The sequence below is a fragment of the Numenius arquata genome, chromosome 1, assembly GCF_964106895.1.
Source record: "Numenius arquata chromosome 1, bNumArq3.hap1.1, whole genome shotgun sequence".
NCBI lineage: Eukaryota > Metazoa > Chordata > Aves > Charadriiformes > Scolopacidae > Numenius > Numenius arquata.
Window position 1 is genome coordinate 121359050 of NC_133576.1, and position 16468 is coordinate 121375517.

The 16468-nt window shown below is 36.5% G+C and overlaps 1 protein-coding gene across 1 annotated transcript in view; it reads left to right on the plus strand.

Annotated features, from left to right (window-relative positions):
- MICU2 (mitochondrial calcium uptake 2) overlaps positions 1-16468 on the plus strand; it is a 147250-nt gene that overhangs the window by 109147 nt on the left and 21635 nt on the right. The window contains exons 5-7 of the mRNA XM_074160345.1: positions 2839-2886; positions 7168-7250; positions 12731-12793. Coding sequence (XP_074016446.1) covers positions 2839-2886; positions 7168-7250; positions 12731-12793 — 194 coding nt within the window. The remainder of the gene's footprint in view (positions 1-2838; positions 2887-7167; positions 7251-12730; positions 12794-16468) is intronic.

Here is a 16468-nt window from a genome sequence, read left to right on the forward strand (position 1 = left end):
AAGAATATTGTACTGTCAGCATTTGCTATAAAGTTTGAGGGTTGAGATTTCCAGGGAGGGATAGGGAAGGTTCATTTAGTGTTAGAAAATGACAGGATTTTGCCAATGCTAACTGCAAATACTTGGCTGTAAGTGTGCTGACTCATTCAACAGTATGTGAAGCTTTTAACTTTTTAGTTTTGCTTGGACATGAGTATCATTTTCTATGTTGGTTTTGTTTTTTTAATTTGTTGCATTGCATCTTTTAATTTTAGTAACTTTGTAATGATTACTGTAGAATAAAAAGAAAATTACCAAAATATTTAATTTACTTTATGGATAAGGTAAATTGGCTGGTCACTACAGGTAATAAAATGTAATAGACAGAACAAGTTTTATGGAAATGAGTCCACAAGTTAAAAATAAATCTTATCTCAAATTATTTTAATATAATCACTCTGCCAGAAAATTTCAGACAGGCTGTGGATTTGCTTTAAGGCACTGAGACAGGTTTTAAAGAACAATCAATAATTTTTTTACATATTTTTATTATATTTACCTTTTTACTTATTTCATTATGGCAACTTTTCAATCAGTTTACACTAAGATGATGGAAACAGAGTCTGTATCTTGCCCCTGCCATTTCTTGCAAGGCTCTTTCTAGCCCTCTGCAATTCGAGTGAATAGAGCCATCATACTTCTCCCTTGAGCCAATAAGCAGAGTGTTGTCTTTAAATTGGTCTTTTCTTTATGTCCTACCATCTCCATATAAGGTACATATAAGGTTATAAGGTACAATGTTTCCTGTCTACCCATATAGATAAAACTCTCCAGGTGCTCAGCATTTTGTATCTCAATTATTACAACTTTTTTTTTATCTGACTTTACCTAACATAATCTGCCTTGTTAATATTTTTTCAAATGCTTCAAGAAATATGTTTTTCTTACATGACTCATTTGAGTGTGTCATCTCTTCTTTTGTAGCCCAACACTGGGCTCTCCTTGTTCTGTTTTATCTGGCATAAGCTGCTTGTCTTCACTTTCCAGGTCTTCCCTAGACTTTCCCTGTGCAGCGCATCTCAAGGCAACCAAGAGGCAGACTCCCACCTCTCCTTCATCCTTACTGGTTAAAGTTTCAGGCAAGGCTCTTTGTGCTGATGCCATTGCAGTCCATGACTGGGAGGTGTTTTCTATACAGACTTGAAACATTACCTCGTTCTCTTCATTTATATTCTTCCTTTAAACATTCTGTTGCTGCGTCACACACAAAACCAAGTTAGGGAGCAGGGATCTTCATCACTGCCCACCACACCATTTGCTTGATTTCATTGCCTTCCCTATTTGTTTCTATCCTTTTTTTTTCTCCTGTCTTATACTTAGGCATATGAGCTAAAAAAATGGGATAGAGTTCTTTCTGGTCGGTTGGTTTCAAATTTGTAGAAATCCTGGACACTTTGTCTGGGAACACGATCCCAAGTTTTACAGCAATGCAAATAATAATTTACATTCTTGCAATGGCAGTAACCCCAAAACTTGTAAGCAAAACTAAATCTTTGAGATTAAAGTATTTTTTGTTTCCACGGTGTATTGTATGACTGTAGTACTGTGCTGATTTATATGTGATGCTTGCTGGATAATAGGGTGAATAGCCCTCTTTTGATGGAGAGGACAGCTGAGATATGGAACCAGAATGAATTGGCAACAGGATCAGCATTAGACCTGTCTTTAGCTAAGACTTGTTCTTGGATTTTCAGATTCTTGCATTCAGCAATTTAATATTGCTAAACTCTGGTACTTTAAACTTAAAGTGTTAAGTCATTATCTGAGGTCAAATACAAATGCTGCTGGCTCTGCATAGTGATTTATCAGAAGTTAATTGTTTATCACTGAAGCTTAAGTGGATTTCTTATCTATCAATTAACTAAATATAAATTATAAAAAATAGTTTATCTTTGCACAGATAGGCATGTTTGAACTTCATTATTTTAAGCAGCTTCAGCATTATGCAATGTTTAGCTCACGAGTTAAAAGTAGCTCAGTTATTTTGAAAAGTGATTTAGAAAAAAGCCCTTTACATTTTTTCTCCAAACATTATTGCAGGGCAGATGGTTCAGATTCTGTTGTTGAACCACCCTCGTTATGCACGCTCTATCTTTAGCTTGTACGCTCTATTTTGACGCTATCACATCTTTGTGTTTGTTCAGGCTTTTCACTTAAGGCGGTATTTCAAAGGAAAACACTGGAATTTTCCTTCAAAAGGGGGGAAAATACTTTCACCTTGTAGAAAGGACATGTTCCTATTTTAAAAAAAAAAAAAAAAAAAAAAAGAGAAGCCTCCTCTTGGCACACGGCCCAGCAGTACTATCAGCACAATCTAGCAGCTTGGCAGCTTTGCGTGTTGCCATGTTCCCCTTGAGAATTAGAGGGAAGCTTTTCTCCGCCTTCGCGAGCCTGCCAAAGGATGGAGGACTTTGATCCTTCAGGGTAACGTTAGAGTAGTTCTCCTTCCAGGTACTAAATGTGACAAAACGCATTTAATTTATTTTCCTTTTATATAAACATAGAATGTTTTCAGTGAGAATCCAAAGACTTAGTGTAGGCCTTTTATTAATGCCAAATAAACCGTACTTTCTTGATTAGACATGAACCTTGATGAGTCTCTGGATAGGGAATTTTACCTTCAAAGCACTAAAAGCAGAAGTAAAAACTTTATTAAATAATAATGTGGCTTACTTTAATAACCTATTTAATATGATGTTAAACTACATTTTTTATATTTATAAGATTTGATCTTTCAAGTCTTGCTGTAAGTTTTCTTGGGGTTTTTTTGCAAGTAATTTTTTAACTCTTTTATTTCAGGGTTGATATCTTATGCAGAGTACCTATTTTTGCTGACAATCCTTACGAGTAAGTATTATATATTTAAAATACGTATGTGTAAATACTCAGCTACTAACAGCTTTTCTTTTTCTTTTCAACTTTTTCTGATATTAACTTCCAAATTTCCACATTATAGTAAAATGTAAAGAGCTGTTGTATATGGAATGATAAGGCATTAATGTAAACGGATATAATTTTAATTGATTGCAACTTACTTCCATAGGGTAATCATTGGTCCATAGCAGTACTTCAAAAATCATTATAGTCCTTGTACCGTGGGATCAGTAAAGTCTTCCAAGAGATTTTGACAGAGGGGAGACATTGGTTACAGGACTATACAATAAGGGAAGAAGAACAGTGGGGGAAGATAAATAATTTGTCTTCTGGATAATAGTTTTAGTCAGCTTGGACAATGAGGCATTAAAATTATAGCTCATGCAGTGCTGTAAAATCTGTAGTGGTGTCTGAAAGGTTGTTGCTTATTATTCATGTGTTCAGATATGCAATGGGTGATACACATAAACAGCTGACTTCTGCAGTGTCTTTTTGTTTGACTTTTTAATCCTTTTTTTTTGCTTTGTTCCTTTTGACTTTATTTCCTCCAAGTATTTTGCTTGTATTTCTGCCCCCCTGCTTTGCCTCCTTCCTTTTTCTCTATCAGACAATTTTCTAAAAAAAACTTTTTTGTTTGGTACTTGCTTTATCTGCAAACAGCAGGCACTTTTTGTTTGTGCGTGGAATCATTCTTGGATTTTCTGGGTTTCCTCACTCATGCTCACTCTGTGCCATGCTAGCCACCCACCTGTGCTCTTCTGATGAAGCATAGGTGATGCTGGAATATACTGAGATTTGAAATAACGTGTATGCAGTGAGCATTACGCAGCGACACCCGTAGACAGGTAGCGAAGTAGTCCGCATGCATGTCTGTGTAATAGTCCACATGCAGTCTTGTTTGACTGACTTACACAGGTATAACATATTAAGCAAGGGACAGAACCAAGCATACTAGATCTCATGGTATCAGTGGATGGGGAAAGGAGAGGAGGAAGCAATTGTTCTTAACTCAATGGACTGTCAATGCTTGAACCTCATCACTTCCATGGCTGTGAGGACCGTGGCAGGGACTTAAACAAATGAACAAGTTTTCCTTGTTCTGGAAACCCACTCTTTCACAGTGTAGTAAGAACAAGTAGTGTTGGTGTCCGGAGTCCAGTCTTCACAGATGATGACTGTTGGTACACACCTCTCACACAGCCCTTTTACAGCTTATGTCACTTCTCAGCAGAACTGCATTGGTTCCTACTAGGAACTTCAACTAGTACACAATATTGAATAGTATATATAAATTAATATATTAATATTTTATAAATTATAGGTTAATATTTTTAATTTTAATTAATTAAATATTACTAATTTAATTTATAAATTAATGAATTATAAATTATAAATTAATATTTACCATACAAATGTACTATTTCACTAGTAGTGACTTGCCAGTGCTACAAGCAGCTTGAACATGAGTTATACCATGTGTTCAAATGCTTTCTAAAATCAGAAATAATGTCTAGCCCAGTTAGAAAGATGGTTTAAAATCATTTGTTGCAACTCAAAGAGGGATTTTTTTTTTAAATAAACACAACCACATAACTTCAGAAGAATACCTTAATTAAAGTTGCAGAAATAGGTGCCAAAGATTCTATTTCTTTAAAAATCTGTGGCAGCTGAAAGTAAATTCGTGCTGATTTATTGGCTGAAACCATTAGAAAATTGAAGCAGTATCAGGGCAAGTTGTTCCACTTCTCCAGACAATCAAGTAACATTGTTTTTCACAGAATTTATATAGGAATGTATTGAACTGCAAAAACAAAGGCGCCTTTTGATGCAGGATAAAAATGCAGTGCTAATGTTGCTGCTTTGGTTACACAGAGGGTTATCGTAACCCATCAGTTTGAAAGCAAATGTCAACAAGTGTTAGTGCCTCTGTCTTTGCCTAACAGGTATCCCATGTCAGTCAGCCCCCAGTTATACAACGTCTCTCACTAGTGAGAATTAATGTGAAATTTCTTAAAGCAGCCATTAATATTTAAATGATGTCTTCTAAGTCACCAACAGAGCTATAGGGAAACAGGGAAAGAGTCACCAAGTTTCCAGAGTCCCGGTTCTGGGACGCTGCTGACCAGACCATGCTTTCTCTCGTACAAAAGCACTGGCCGTAGCAACACTGAACTTGAAAATATAATCTTGCAGTAGACAAAGGTGTTATTTTGCCTCCCGTGATCACCTTTTCTCTTCTCTGGGTGTCTTGAATCATCATTGTCTTTTTTTCTTCCAATGCTCTGTTGAATTTAATTTCCAGCAATTGCTTAAAGGCACTCCTGTTAAATCCCTGCCTGGTGAAGGAGCCCAGGAACTGAAGTTGTCACCTTTACTCAAAGCTTTGTTTCAATTAGCCAGTCACACAAGTTGACAGCTTGGTCAATGTAGGAATAGATGGAGGGGAAGCACCTAAGTCTAACCTGCGCTCACAGCCAAGATGAAGCTCTTCTGTTCAGATTTTGGAATTTTGCCTGATTCTAATTAAATACAAATATATCTGAGGTAGTCTTTGAACTATGCTTATTTTACGAACACATACCTTTGGGGTTACATCATATCAGATAAGTATGTCATCTCGGAACAGTGTAAGAAGCTTTAGGTCCTGTATTTTCAGTAACAGCTCTCTTATCTGAAAATTGCAACCCAGATGATATGAATTACTGTTAAATAAATCAATTACTTTTATTCTCTAAATATGTTATAGGATAGGCTTTTCTTGCTTTTGTACTAGTAACACAAATGTGGTGTGTAGCATTTCCATGGAAAGAAAGTTTTGATTATCACAACCCAGTTGCTGGGGAAGGACTGTGCTATGCAGATTGCAATGGTATTTATAAAATATCCCTGCATCACAAGGTTGCTCCACAGAGAGCGTTAGTTGGCTGCTGAAGATGTAGTTACTTCTAAAATGTAAAAATAGTACTTTCTTTAACCATCTTGTTATCACGTAACAGGGACGGACTATTTCTTTAACTTGTTCCATTTGCAGATTCTCTAAAAAAAAAAAAAGCAAGACTTAAAACTTTACAGGACGGAGCTGGAAAAATATATTTCCAAAAGAAAAACTCCGAAGGCGTTAGAGTTTTTTAGAGATATTGCTTCACTGCCCTCCTGAGTCCAACATTGTTCTCGGAAACATGAATATATTCTAGAGACGCTAAGTCTGTGGCTTTCATATTAATGCCTGACTTGACTGGGTTGTGGAATTAATTCACCTGCTCCAGAAATCACTGGGATAAGCGCTTGCTACTGCAGTGAACTGTAACTACATTTCAGTGTCATGCTGCTCCTGTGTGGGCTTGCTAATGCGCAAGGCCACCTCCTGTAAGCAAAGTAAGATCAGGAAATTGTGGGAAGGAGCTCAAAACACACTGTGTTTTTATAGCGCCTGCAAGATTCAGAACTCATTACGTTTTTGTGTTGAAAAGAAACATCCACTGGGTAAAGGAAATGCAGGGTAAAATTTTATCGAATTCCTGAAAAAATCAGCTTGATGGGAGTGATACAAAACATGCTTTTGTCCAAAAAGGCCAGAAAAAGTGATTTATTACATCTCAGTAACATTTAAGTACATTGTTTAGGGAGGAAGGAGAAGAGAAGGAAAAAAAAGGCTGGGGGGTAACACAGCGGGAGCAGAAGCCGAGAACTGGCCACGATTACAAGATCAGTCTGTTTGCTGGGGAAGACCAGGGGAGACTCTGCAAATACTGGCATACAGTAATGCCAGCAAGAACTGCCTGAGGAGTACACTAGCTCTTTCATGCAGTTTTGGGAGTAATTACTGGTTTCTCAACCAGTACTCGTTGAAACTGGTGCTGGTTTTCTCAACCAGCACTTTCCAGTCTTCTCACCTGAAAAGAAGCTCTAATAAACAAGGCAGTGCTAGACTTCAGAAGTGACATGGGATTATGGAGACATCTATAGAGAATATCTAAGAATATCTAAGACCTGTACTTAGGCATTGCTGGTATTTCTTGCTTTGCCCTCGCATTAATTATCTCTTGAAATGGTAGTAAAACGGTGTTTAAAAAGTTTGCTTATATTGGAGGAGGTACGTGTGGTTTACTGGAAATAAATACCATGTACGTGCATAACAATGGAGAACTGAACCATAGGCAATATTCCTTTTGCATTAAATATTTAAGTTCTAACGTAAGTGTGTGTGTATGTGTGTGTGTATTTACAATAAAGTTCTTTGGCAATTTGTTGCAGAACCCCAGACTGGATTTCAGATTGCCTTTAAAATGTTGGATACAGATGGCAATGAACAAGTTGAAAAGAAAGAATTCTTTAAGGTATGTGTATTTATATGCATATTAATTTTAAAGCATTTAAATAGTTCCATGGGTTATATTTGCTAAATGAAGATTCATTAAAACCTTCAGGCCTATTTTTCAGTCCAACCTATGCCCATACCAAAGCATTGCTATAGAAGTACTTCTTATATTTTAATCCACTTTTATAAATGTTACCTTTTACTTGTGTCTAAAAATCTGTTACTGGGAAGGTAGGCATTGCCGTATATCCCTTAATCCCAGGAGCTAATCTAAATAATAATCTGGAAAAGTCTTTTATTTTCTAAATATTTTTAAATTTTTTATATGTTTTTGAATGTTTTTTTCCTCTCTTCGTTTTTATTAATTTTGTTTGCTGTTGCACAGTTTTTTTACCAATTCACACTTTGGAGAGTAATAGCAGTTTTTCCCATATTTTGTATAAAATATGAAGGAAAAAGGCAGTTGCTTTAAAAATGAAGAATATCTTGCTCTGATGTTTTAAAGGAGAATAGGTTTAATTATATAGCTTATTCATCTTTTAAGTATTTATCAGGAGACTGTTAACTAAATACTTCTTGTCAAAAGTCGAATGCCAAGTTAACAAGCATAATTTTTAATGGAGTCCCTCATCTTAATTCAGATCCTTCATTCATATTAGAGGTGATTGGAGAGACAATTTTATAAGGAGCTGAAATGGCTACTACAATGCAAATTGTATTCTGTCGCTAGGATAAAGTTAAAGATGATCATCAATGCCACAACTCTAGAGAACTGTAGAATCTAAAACTTATGAAGATGCACCTGTTGATAGAGAAATTACCAAAATTAAGTGTACTTTTATAGGCTTAGACTCTGAATTAATGATACAATAGCTGTTAGCATGTGTTTTGCACTGATAGCCATTTCTTCAGTGAATTGTCTCTCTGCAGGATTACAATTGATGAGTCATACTTAAATATATTTTAAAATATTGTAAAAATACTTTTAGACTTAGTAGTACTATTTGACAATAGTACTTGAAATTAGACTGTTTCCCAAGACAGTGTTCCCAGAAGCCTCTAACGGAGCCTGCAGATACCCTACACTCATTTGTTGCTACACAAAATCTCTTAAGCTTGAAGAATTTGCTCTGTTAAAATACTAATTATTCTGCTGATTAAAAAGAAATACAATTCTAACTGAAGCCTTTATTTTTAACCTACTAAACCTGATACAATCTGAATTGTTATTAGAGTGCCCTGATCACCGAAATATGTCTGTTATGGCTGTATTGGTCATCTACAAAACTATGTTACAGTGGAAAGTAAGTCCAAGAACACAAGTGAACATGTTCAGCCTGTAGTGCCTCTACACCACAATGCCATGTTAGCAGTACTTCCTTTAAATAGGTGCTGTGTCAGTTAAGCAAATAAGGAGATTCTTGCAGAAATACAGCACAACTCTCTTGAGGAAATGTGCAGTATGTCTCATATATATATATATATATATATATATCCCTTACCCATTTCAGGTAATTCTAATTGAATCAGCCAGTATGAACAACAGAAAGTCATCAAAAATAGAGATGAAAACATTGCTCAAATAATTAAAAATAATTTTATTTCTTTATAAGGCAATCAAATTAAATTAAAATTATACTAGTTAGATTGTTACTTTGCAGTTCCTTTATGGGCTGTATTGGCAACTTAATCTAGAATGGTATAAAAACCAACCATATAAATTGCTGTCCATTCACAAGAATCATTAAATTCAAAGAACTCCCACAGGACGCAAGCTAGTCAAAAGCTGAGTTTTCTCACAGGACTGTTTACTGACCATTTATAAGCAGTGACTATTTTAAAGCAAAACTTAGGTTTTATAGGTTAGGTTTAAAAATAAAATTTTTGGAATATAAGAATCTGGAAAAATGTGTGTGTGTCAATCTCTGTATACTCTAGTTCTGTGTGCACCGTAGAAAGCTTCTGTATATCAAATAAATTAGTAAATTGTATGGCTAATCTGTCCTTTGTCTTGTCCCAGTTGGCACTCATAAAAATATATCTGACCTACTCTATAGTTATTTCCACACTATATTTGACATTAATATTAGGAAACGTATGTAAGGAAAGGGCAGAGGAGAAGAGTAGCGAAGAATCAGTAATTAGTAGGCAGGATGTGATGGGAAAAGAAATGTCAGTGTTACTTCATTCTCTTGCTTTGTCACCTCTACTGATGAGACATCTATGTATGTCTACGCTATCTGTTGATCTGGGCTGTAAATTCTTTGAGGTAAGAACTTTGCCTTTTTGTTTGCAAAATTTCCATCATTCTTTGAATTGCATGTATCTCAACTCTCATGTGTTACTGGATAAATGGGCACAAGATGTGTCACGTGAATCATTCGGGAAAGTAGAAGGGTGACAAACAGACTCGACAACCCGAGTCCTTTGTGCCTGCAGCACGCGATGGAAATAGGCTGTTCAGACCTGTATGGATCAGACACTGAAGGAGTGTGAAATGCAGGATTTCGCAGTAGATTCAGTGCTCTTTGCTAGCAAAGGAGATCTTGAATGCAATTCCATGTTTTGAAGGAGAGAGTTTATCTTGTCCTCCATAGCCTTTCCATTTCTGTGCACATTTTTCTCCTTTCCAGTAGGAGTTAAAATTCTGTCCCTACCCAGGGACAGACTCCTGTTCTCTCTCCTTCCTACTTCTTTGTATTCAAGCCAGTCTGTTTTTAATTTCTGATACTTCCATGTTTCAGTGGTAAACATTCACAATATAAGAAACATTTCAGTATTAGGGCCCAGAATCACAGCAATCTGTATTTTGAGGTGGGCAACCACAAGGATTTGTTCCTTTGCCCTGCAACTCCAGGATGAAGAAAATGTGGTAGAAATGGCATTTTCACAGATGTTAGCTGCCATCCTTTAATCAGCCCCTGCCAGAGTGCAAAGAATTGTTTCTCAGAGCCATATTATCTGCATCTTTTTGAGGACAGTAAGATACTTCTGTGAACTCCGCACTTCCAAGACATTCACATGAAACTTGGTGAGGGGGATTTCCAGATGTGCACATAATAACCCATGCACATTAATCTGAGACCTCCCATCAAGAATAAGGCTACCAAAGATCCCAAAATCCCCAGCAAGTGAGGAATTTCCCTGACTCTGTCCTGATGAAAGTTGTCTAAGTAAAATTAATGACAGTTCAAAACTATTGGGCATGGAGGTAGGGTAACTCTGATCACACATGCAAGAGCTATGTGATTTAGGCTTTCTAAATAGACTGTCTTTATACACTTCTCCTGGACAGCAGATACCAAAAAACACTTGTAGAGATTCATCTAGGACAGAATGAACCAGCACCTGACACTGTCAGCAGTTGTGGTGGTTTGGTGCAGAACACCTTTGCAGTCCTAGACCATCCACCAGCACTAACCTCTCTTAAACCACTGGAAGATGCAAAATCACCTTTCTTTTTTTTCTTTTTTTATGACTGGAGCCTTTCTGCCAGCTTTTGTGTTCAGAAAAGATCACTTCTTAGTAGTCTTTAGTAAAGAGGCATCAGTTGTGCATAATAGTTCTCATTATCTTTGAATTAGCCATTAGTATCTTCCAGTGATGAACAGATATAAATATTAAATACAGATAAATGTTACGTGGAGCAGTTGAGTAATAGAGTCCATTTCTCGAGGGCAGAATTCTTCTCCCTCTGTGAGTAGTTGCTGCACTGTGCTGGAAAAAATCTGCAAACTACTGGAAATAGTTTCAAGCACTATAGGGATTTACATACAGTATAAGAAAACAATAAACTAAATCCTCCAGAACACTTGTGAAAAAAAATTATGCTGTGTGTCTGTGCTCTTTAGTAGTCTCTGCAGATTTTTTAAAGAGTTATTTAAAAATAAAATACAAAGGAAAAAAATCATATTTTCTCTTGTTTGGAAAGTATTGGCAGTTGTATTTCTTGTGTGTGAGCAAAAGATGGATTTTTCAGTTAAGAAGAAATTTATTTTTTCAGTGAGAATGTGGACGAGCAGTTGTGTTTTTATCCAGACCTCTACATTGCTATTTTGCTGTGAAGGAATTCATAATGCTTTTACTGCACTAGTCAATCATTTTGCAAGTGATCAAAAATAAAATATAATTCGAAGAAACTTTGAAGAACAAGTACTGTTTAATTGTCTTGTTTTACAGTACTTATTTTGATAAATACGATCAAGGCATGCCGTTCAAAAATAATAATAGAAAGTAACTATCCTGAGGAACTCAAAAACTGAGGCTATAAAAAAAAACAGCACAGGTGAATTAGTGGAAATTTGGAGGCCAAGGGAAGACCTTTGGCAACATGAACAGTTAGCGGTTCTTTCCTACTCACTACTTACTTACATATTGCTTCTCTGAACAACATAACAAAGAAAGGAAAAAAATAAGGCCCTAAGAAGAGATTTGAAAAGCTCACAAAATCATGGCTATGCAAATTTGGTCATGGATTTTTTTCCCGGTTTCAATGGGCAGGGTGAGTCGTCACTCAGAAATGTTTGAGAAGCAAGCCAGCAGCTTCAAAAATTCTGAGCTTTAAAAGCATCTTTCCTAAAGTCTCCAAATCCAGAGTACTCAGTGTAAGTCCATATCTATACTGAAATATAATAATAAGTCCGTTTTTCTTTCATTTTTGCTGTCCTTTTGAGGGTTCGTGCAAATGTCTGTGAAAGGTAAGTATACCTTGTGCTATGTTAAATCAGTCATTCTTGGGGCAGTGTTGACCTCCCAAGCTAAAATACAGTCAAAGAAACCTTGCAGCTGAGATATACTTGAGGTGCTGCAAATTAGTGCATGTTCTATATTACCTTAAAGCTGTACTTGGGACAGTGAAAGTTATGTTTTTAAAAGTGAGTCGTTTCACTACTTCTAAAAATCTTCTTAGCTCACATATTCAGGATTCGTTTTTTTGTGGGCTAGAGGAGAAACTCAAACCACATTCTGCTTAATGCCAGTTCTGAAAATACATTTGCTTATTTCATGAAATTATTCTTTGTTGTTGGTTGTATAGTGCCTCATTTGAACAGGTATGTTTTTCATGTCTAGAAGATCATCTCTGTAGCAGAACTATGTAAAGCTGCCTAGGGGAGAGCATGAAAATCACAGGTTAATTTTTATTTGCCAAATGACTCTTGATGTTATATCCCTGAGTTTCAAAATCTTATGGAGTGAATGCTAAGGTTCTAGTGCAAGAAAATCTCCTCTAAAAATAGAGTAAGCGCTGGGATGCAAGAGATAGATTCATATGCTGTGCTTGGCTGTATTAACCACAGTAGATAAGACATTCCTGGGAAAAAGTGTGGCCGAATAGCAAAATATCCTTAAGTATGCAAATATTTTGTCATGACTAGAGAACCTTGCAGAAGCGTAATGACTTTATAATTAAGAAAAGGTGAAATTAATGCAAGTTTCTGAAAAAGGAGACTCATGTAAGACCAGATTTGTAATTTTCCTGTGGGATTTTTTCATGTTTAGCTACAGAGAATCATTGGGAAGGAAGATGATGTGAAAACAGCTGGAGAAGAAACAGTATTTCGGGTATGAAATAGAGATATATTTTTCTTTGCAAAAGCATTGTCATATTTCTCATGAACTTTTATTTTTTCAGAGTTTTTAGATAAGTATATAAGCATCAATATTAGTACTTCAATTAAAAAAAAGTGCATGATTTGTCAACTACTTTCTAACTGGGAAAGAGAAATGTTTGCAATTTCTGGATCTCCTGATGAAACGTATGCAATTAATGTATTTTGTTGCTGTGTGGTCATTCTGCTATTTAGTTTCTGTAAGGCTTTGTTTCGACTCTTTCCTATTTATGAAAAACTCAGAAAAAACTCTATATCACCATATAAGAGAAGATGGCTTTGCAAATAGAAATTGATACCTTAAACTAACTTAAGTGCTGCTGTTGCAGTAATATCAGCTTATTCTGAGTTGGTTTGAAATGTATTTGCTGTCATTGAGGTGACAAAGGCAAGGTTTACTTTAGTCAGGTCCTCTTCCAGAAAGAAATGGCTTAGATGCAGACCAGAAGAAGAAACAATCTTAGAGTATGATCTTCCAGCTGGGTTAGCAGTTTCACTGGATTGCAGGCCATTAGCAAATGGCAGATGTGGCTCATCAATGAGAGGAGCAGGCAAATTCCTGCTCTCTTCTGTTTGTTTTCCCCTGAATCCTGCCAGTGTAACCTTCCTTCTTCCCAAGTGGAGTCTTTGCTAGCTGCAATCTCTTCTTCAGTCTCTAGTTAGCACAGAGACAACATAATCTGTAGCCTGGATGAGACTGAATGAGAAGGAAAACGGAGAGGGGGAAGTCCTGACCATACCAAAAATGCCTCAGAAGAAGCCGATGAACTGGAGCAAAAGAGGGGGAGAGTACAGATGGGTTATCTCCAGCTATTACTATGAGGTGCTGCTTGCATCAGCAGCACTACTTTTGTTGCGTGCTTAAATTGGATAGTGTAGCTGAAGGATATTTTTCTCACCACAGACTTGCTTTTAGCCGTAAACTGAAAATGGGTGATTAGGCATGGGACGGTGACTGCTCAGGCTGGAAGCATTCAATAGGAAATTTATACAGGGTTCTGCTTTATAAACATATCATGCATCAGCAGTTTCTACAAAGAGTTGGTCCAGCTTCTGTTCTTTACTTTTCACCTGCCTGAGGAAAAAATGGAAGTGGCAGTGTTGCTAACACCTTTAATATTTACTAGGCATAAACTAAAACTGTCTTCCAGTGCATAAAGGTTTTGCTCCCTCAATATGCATCCAGAGTTCAGTTTAAAGTTGTTTGACTAACTAACAACCATCTCCCTTCTTGAATTTTTTCATCAATCACCAGATTAAAATAGCTAGGATTAATAGGGTTGTCTGCTCCTCAAAACCAATTTCAATTGAGACTTAACTGCCATGACAGTAAAAGAAAAAGGATCTTTATTCTGCATGAATGCACAGCTATAGTATAAAATTTCCAGAGAAACTTTGATACAGTTGGACAGATTTTGTTATAAACACATAAGCTTCTTGGGAGCTAATTAAATACCTGAGCCTGAATGTCTCTATTTTGGTTTTTGACATGCTTCAAATTTTGTCTTCAGAATTCTCCATTGAGAAAAATCTGTAGTTGTTGTAACCAGAAAATATTCTTTAGTATGGTTTCTTAGCATATTATAAATGGAATAATAGTCTGTTCAAAAGAAGAATTAAATAGCTTTGAGGAGTACAGCTATCTTGAAATTCTTCTGGTCTCTGTATTTCTACTTGGCAAAGTCCAACTTGTCACTTTTCTTCTAATTTTTATTTTCTTTCCTGTCTGTCTCTCACAAAAGAAGTTGATTATCTTTCCAAGCAGTGAATCTGGCTGTACGATGTAGTCAGTGCATATGTTTTTACCCCTTATTTTTAATAATTATGGTAGTCATAGTATTACTTTCAAGCAAAGCAGATAAAGCATAAAAACAAAGCAGATAAAGCAGTTTATTTACTGTACGGGGATACTATTTAATACTCATTGGGATACTGTGTTAGGAAAAGAAAAAGTACTTCATTTGCTGTGCTCCCAGGGTACTTGTATGGCTGCCTCTTTTACTGAGACTTTGACTTACACATCTAAAATTCAAAATCTCAGCATTTAGTAATGGCCCTTGAATGAGATGGCAGTGGACTTGGTTATACAGATAAATATATTTCAATTGAGGGATTTTCTTTTTCCAATATTATAATTGATGCTGGAAGCAAAGCTAAAAAAAATCTGCCCAGCCTTAACCAACCCAGTCTTCTGCAAAATTCCATGCTGACTTTTGTGAAGCAGGCAATCTGATTTACTCATAGGGCAGGCGTGCATGCACACAGTGAAGAAGAGATGCAGGCAGACCTACAAGACTGGTGACCTGGTTCTTTCTGACTAGACTAGAGAAAATGGTGCAGAAGTCAACAGAGGCAGTGACTGTCTCACCTCACCCATCTTCCCGTAGCCCAGAGGAAATACCGCGCCTGGCTTCTTGGCACAACTGTTCTGCTTCACCTGAGACATCCAGCTGGGCGTTTGATCACGCTCCATGGAAGAGGAGAGGCAGACTCCTTGCCTGGCAGTGGTGTAGAGTGTCATAGGAAAGTGCATGAGCTAGAAGAGTTTGGTGTTCCCCAGTGAACAGCACTAGTTGCTTTTGTATTAATGCCCTGAGTTCCTTAAAAGGATACTGTAATAGTGATATGTGCCTTTTGCTAATGGTTGCAGATACCTACGGCACAGCCCAGTCCTCTAGATCAGGGACTTTGCTCTTGCGCCTGTCAATTTAGATTAATGAGTTATCAAGTAGTTTCAATATCTCTAATTTAATATGCTTTGTATAATGGCTAAATTTAGAAATTAATTTCAGCTATTTTTAGGAAAGGAACGACAATACAGAATGTTCTATATTTGCTCTTAAAATGGAATTCATGTTGGGAAATAATATGTGCATTGTCTCATTTCCAAATGATTAAACATACACTTCTAGATTCCATAATGAACACATTTTCATACAAAGTATCTCATTTACATGCTTTTTTAAAACATTTAACTAGTACTTGGGGACACAGCTATTAATCTCTTTTAAACAGAAAACTTTTGAACTAAAATTCAGTCTGACTGTAAGTATACTTTTAGACCCACACATGGATATTTTCCTACTGATTGTGTATTAGTTGTTTTAACTTGTCTACTTCTCCATTTTTATTTTTTTTTTGTCCTAAGAGAGGTAAATGACATTAGTCATTCACATATTTATCACCATTTAGCTGGTCAGCACAAGGTTTTACGCTTGGACCTTCAAACATCGCATCATTGCAATGCATCTCCTCAGCCGCAGAGACTGTGCAGACCATCAGAACCTGCCCATCTGCTTCCTAGAATTTCTAATTAGTTTAAAGTTTTCTATCCATAGCTTCAAAGTCTGCAGAGCCCTGGGCCCAGAATAACTAAAAAACGCCTAAACTGAAGGGAGAAAGATGGTGTTTGAGAGCTATGTTCTTCTAGTGCAGCCATACTCTGTAACAGGGGTGCAGCATATCGAATGTTGCAAGAGTCTGGTCTTAGTTGCAAGACTAAAATTAATATCCCTCCCCAAAAAAGTGTGTCATTAATCTTGTCACCTCTCAGTTCAGAAGGAATGCACATTTTTTTCTTGACTTATTTTCTCCAACACAAATGTGTATATTTTATATCAGCAGACTA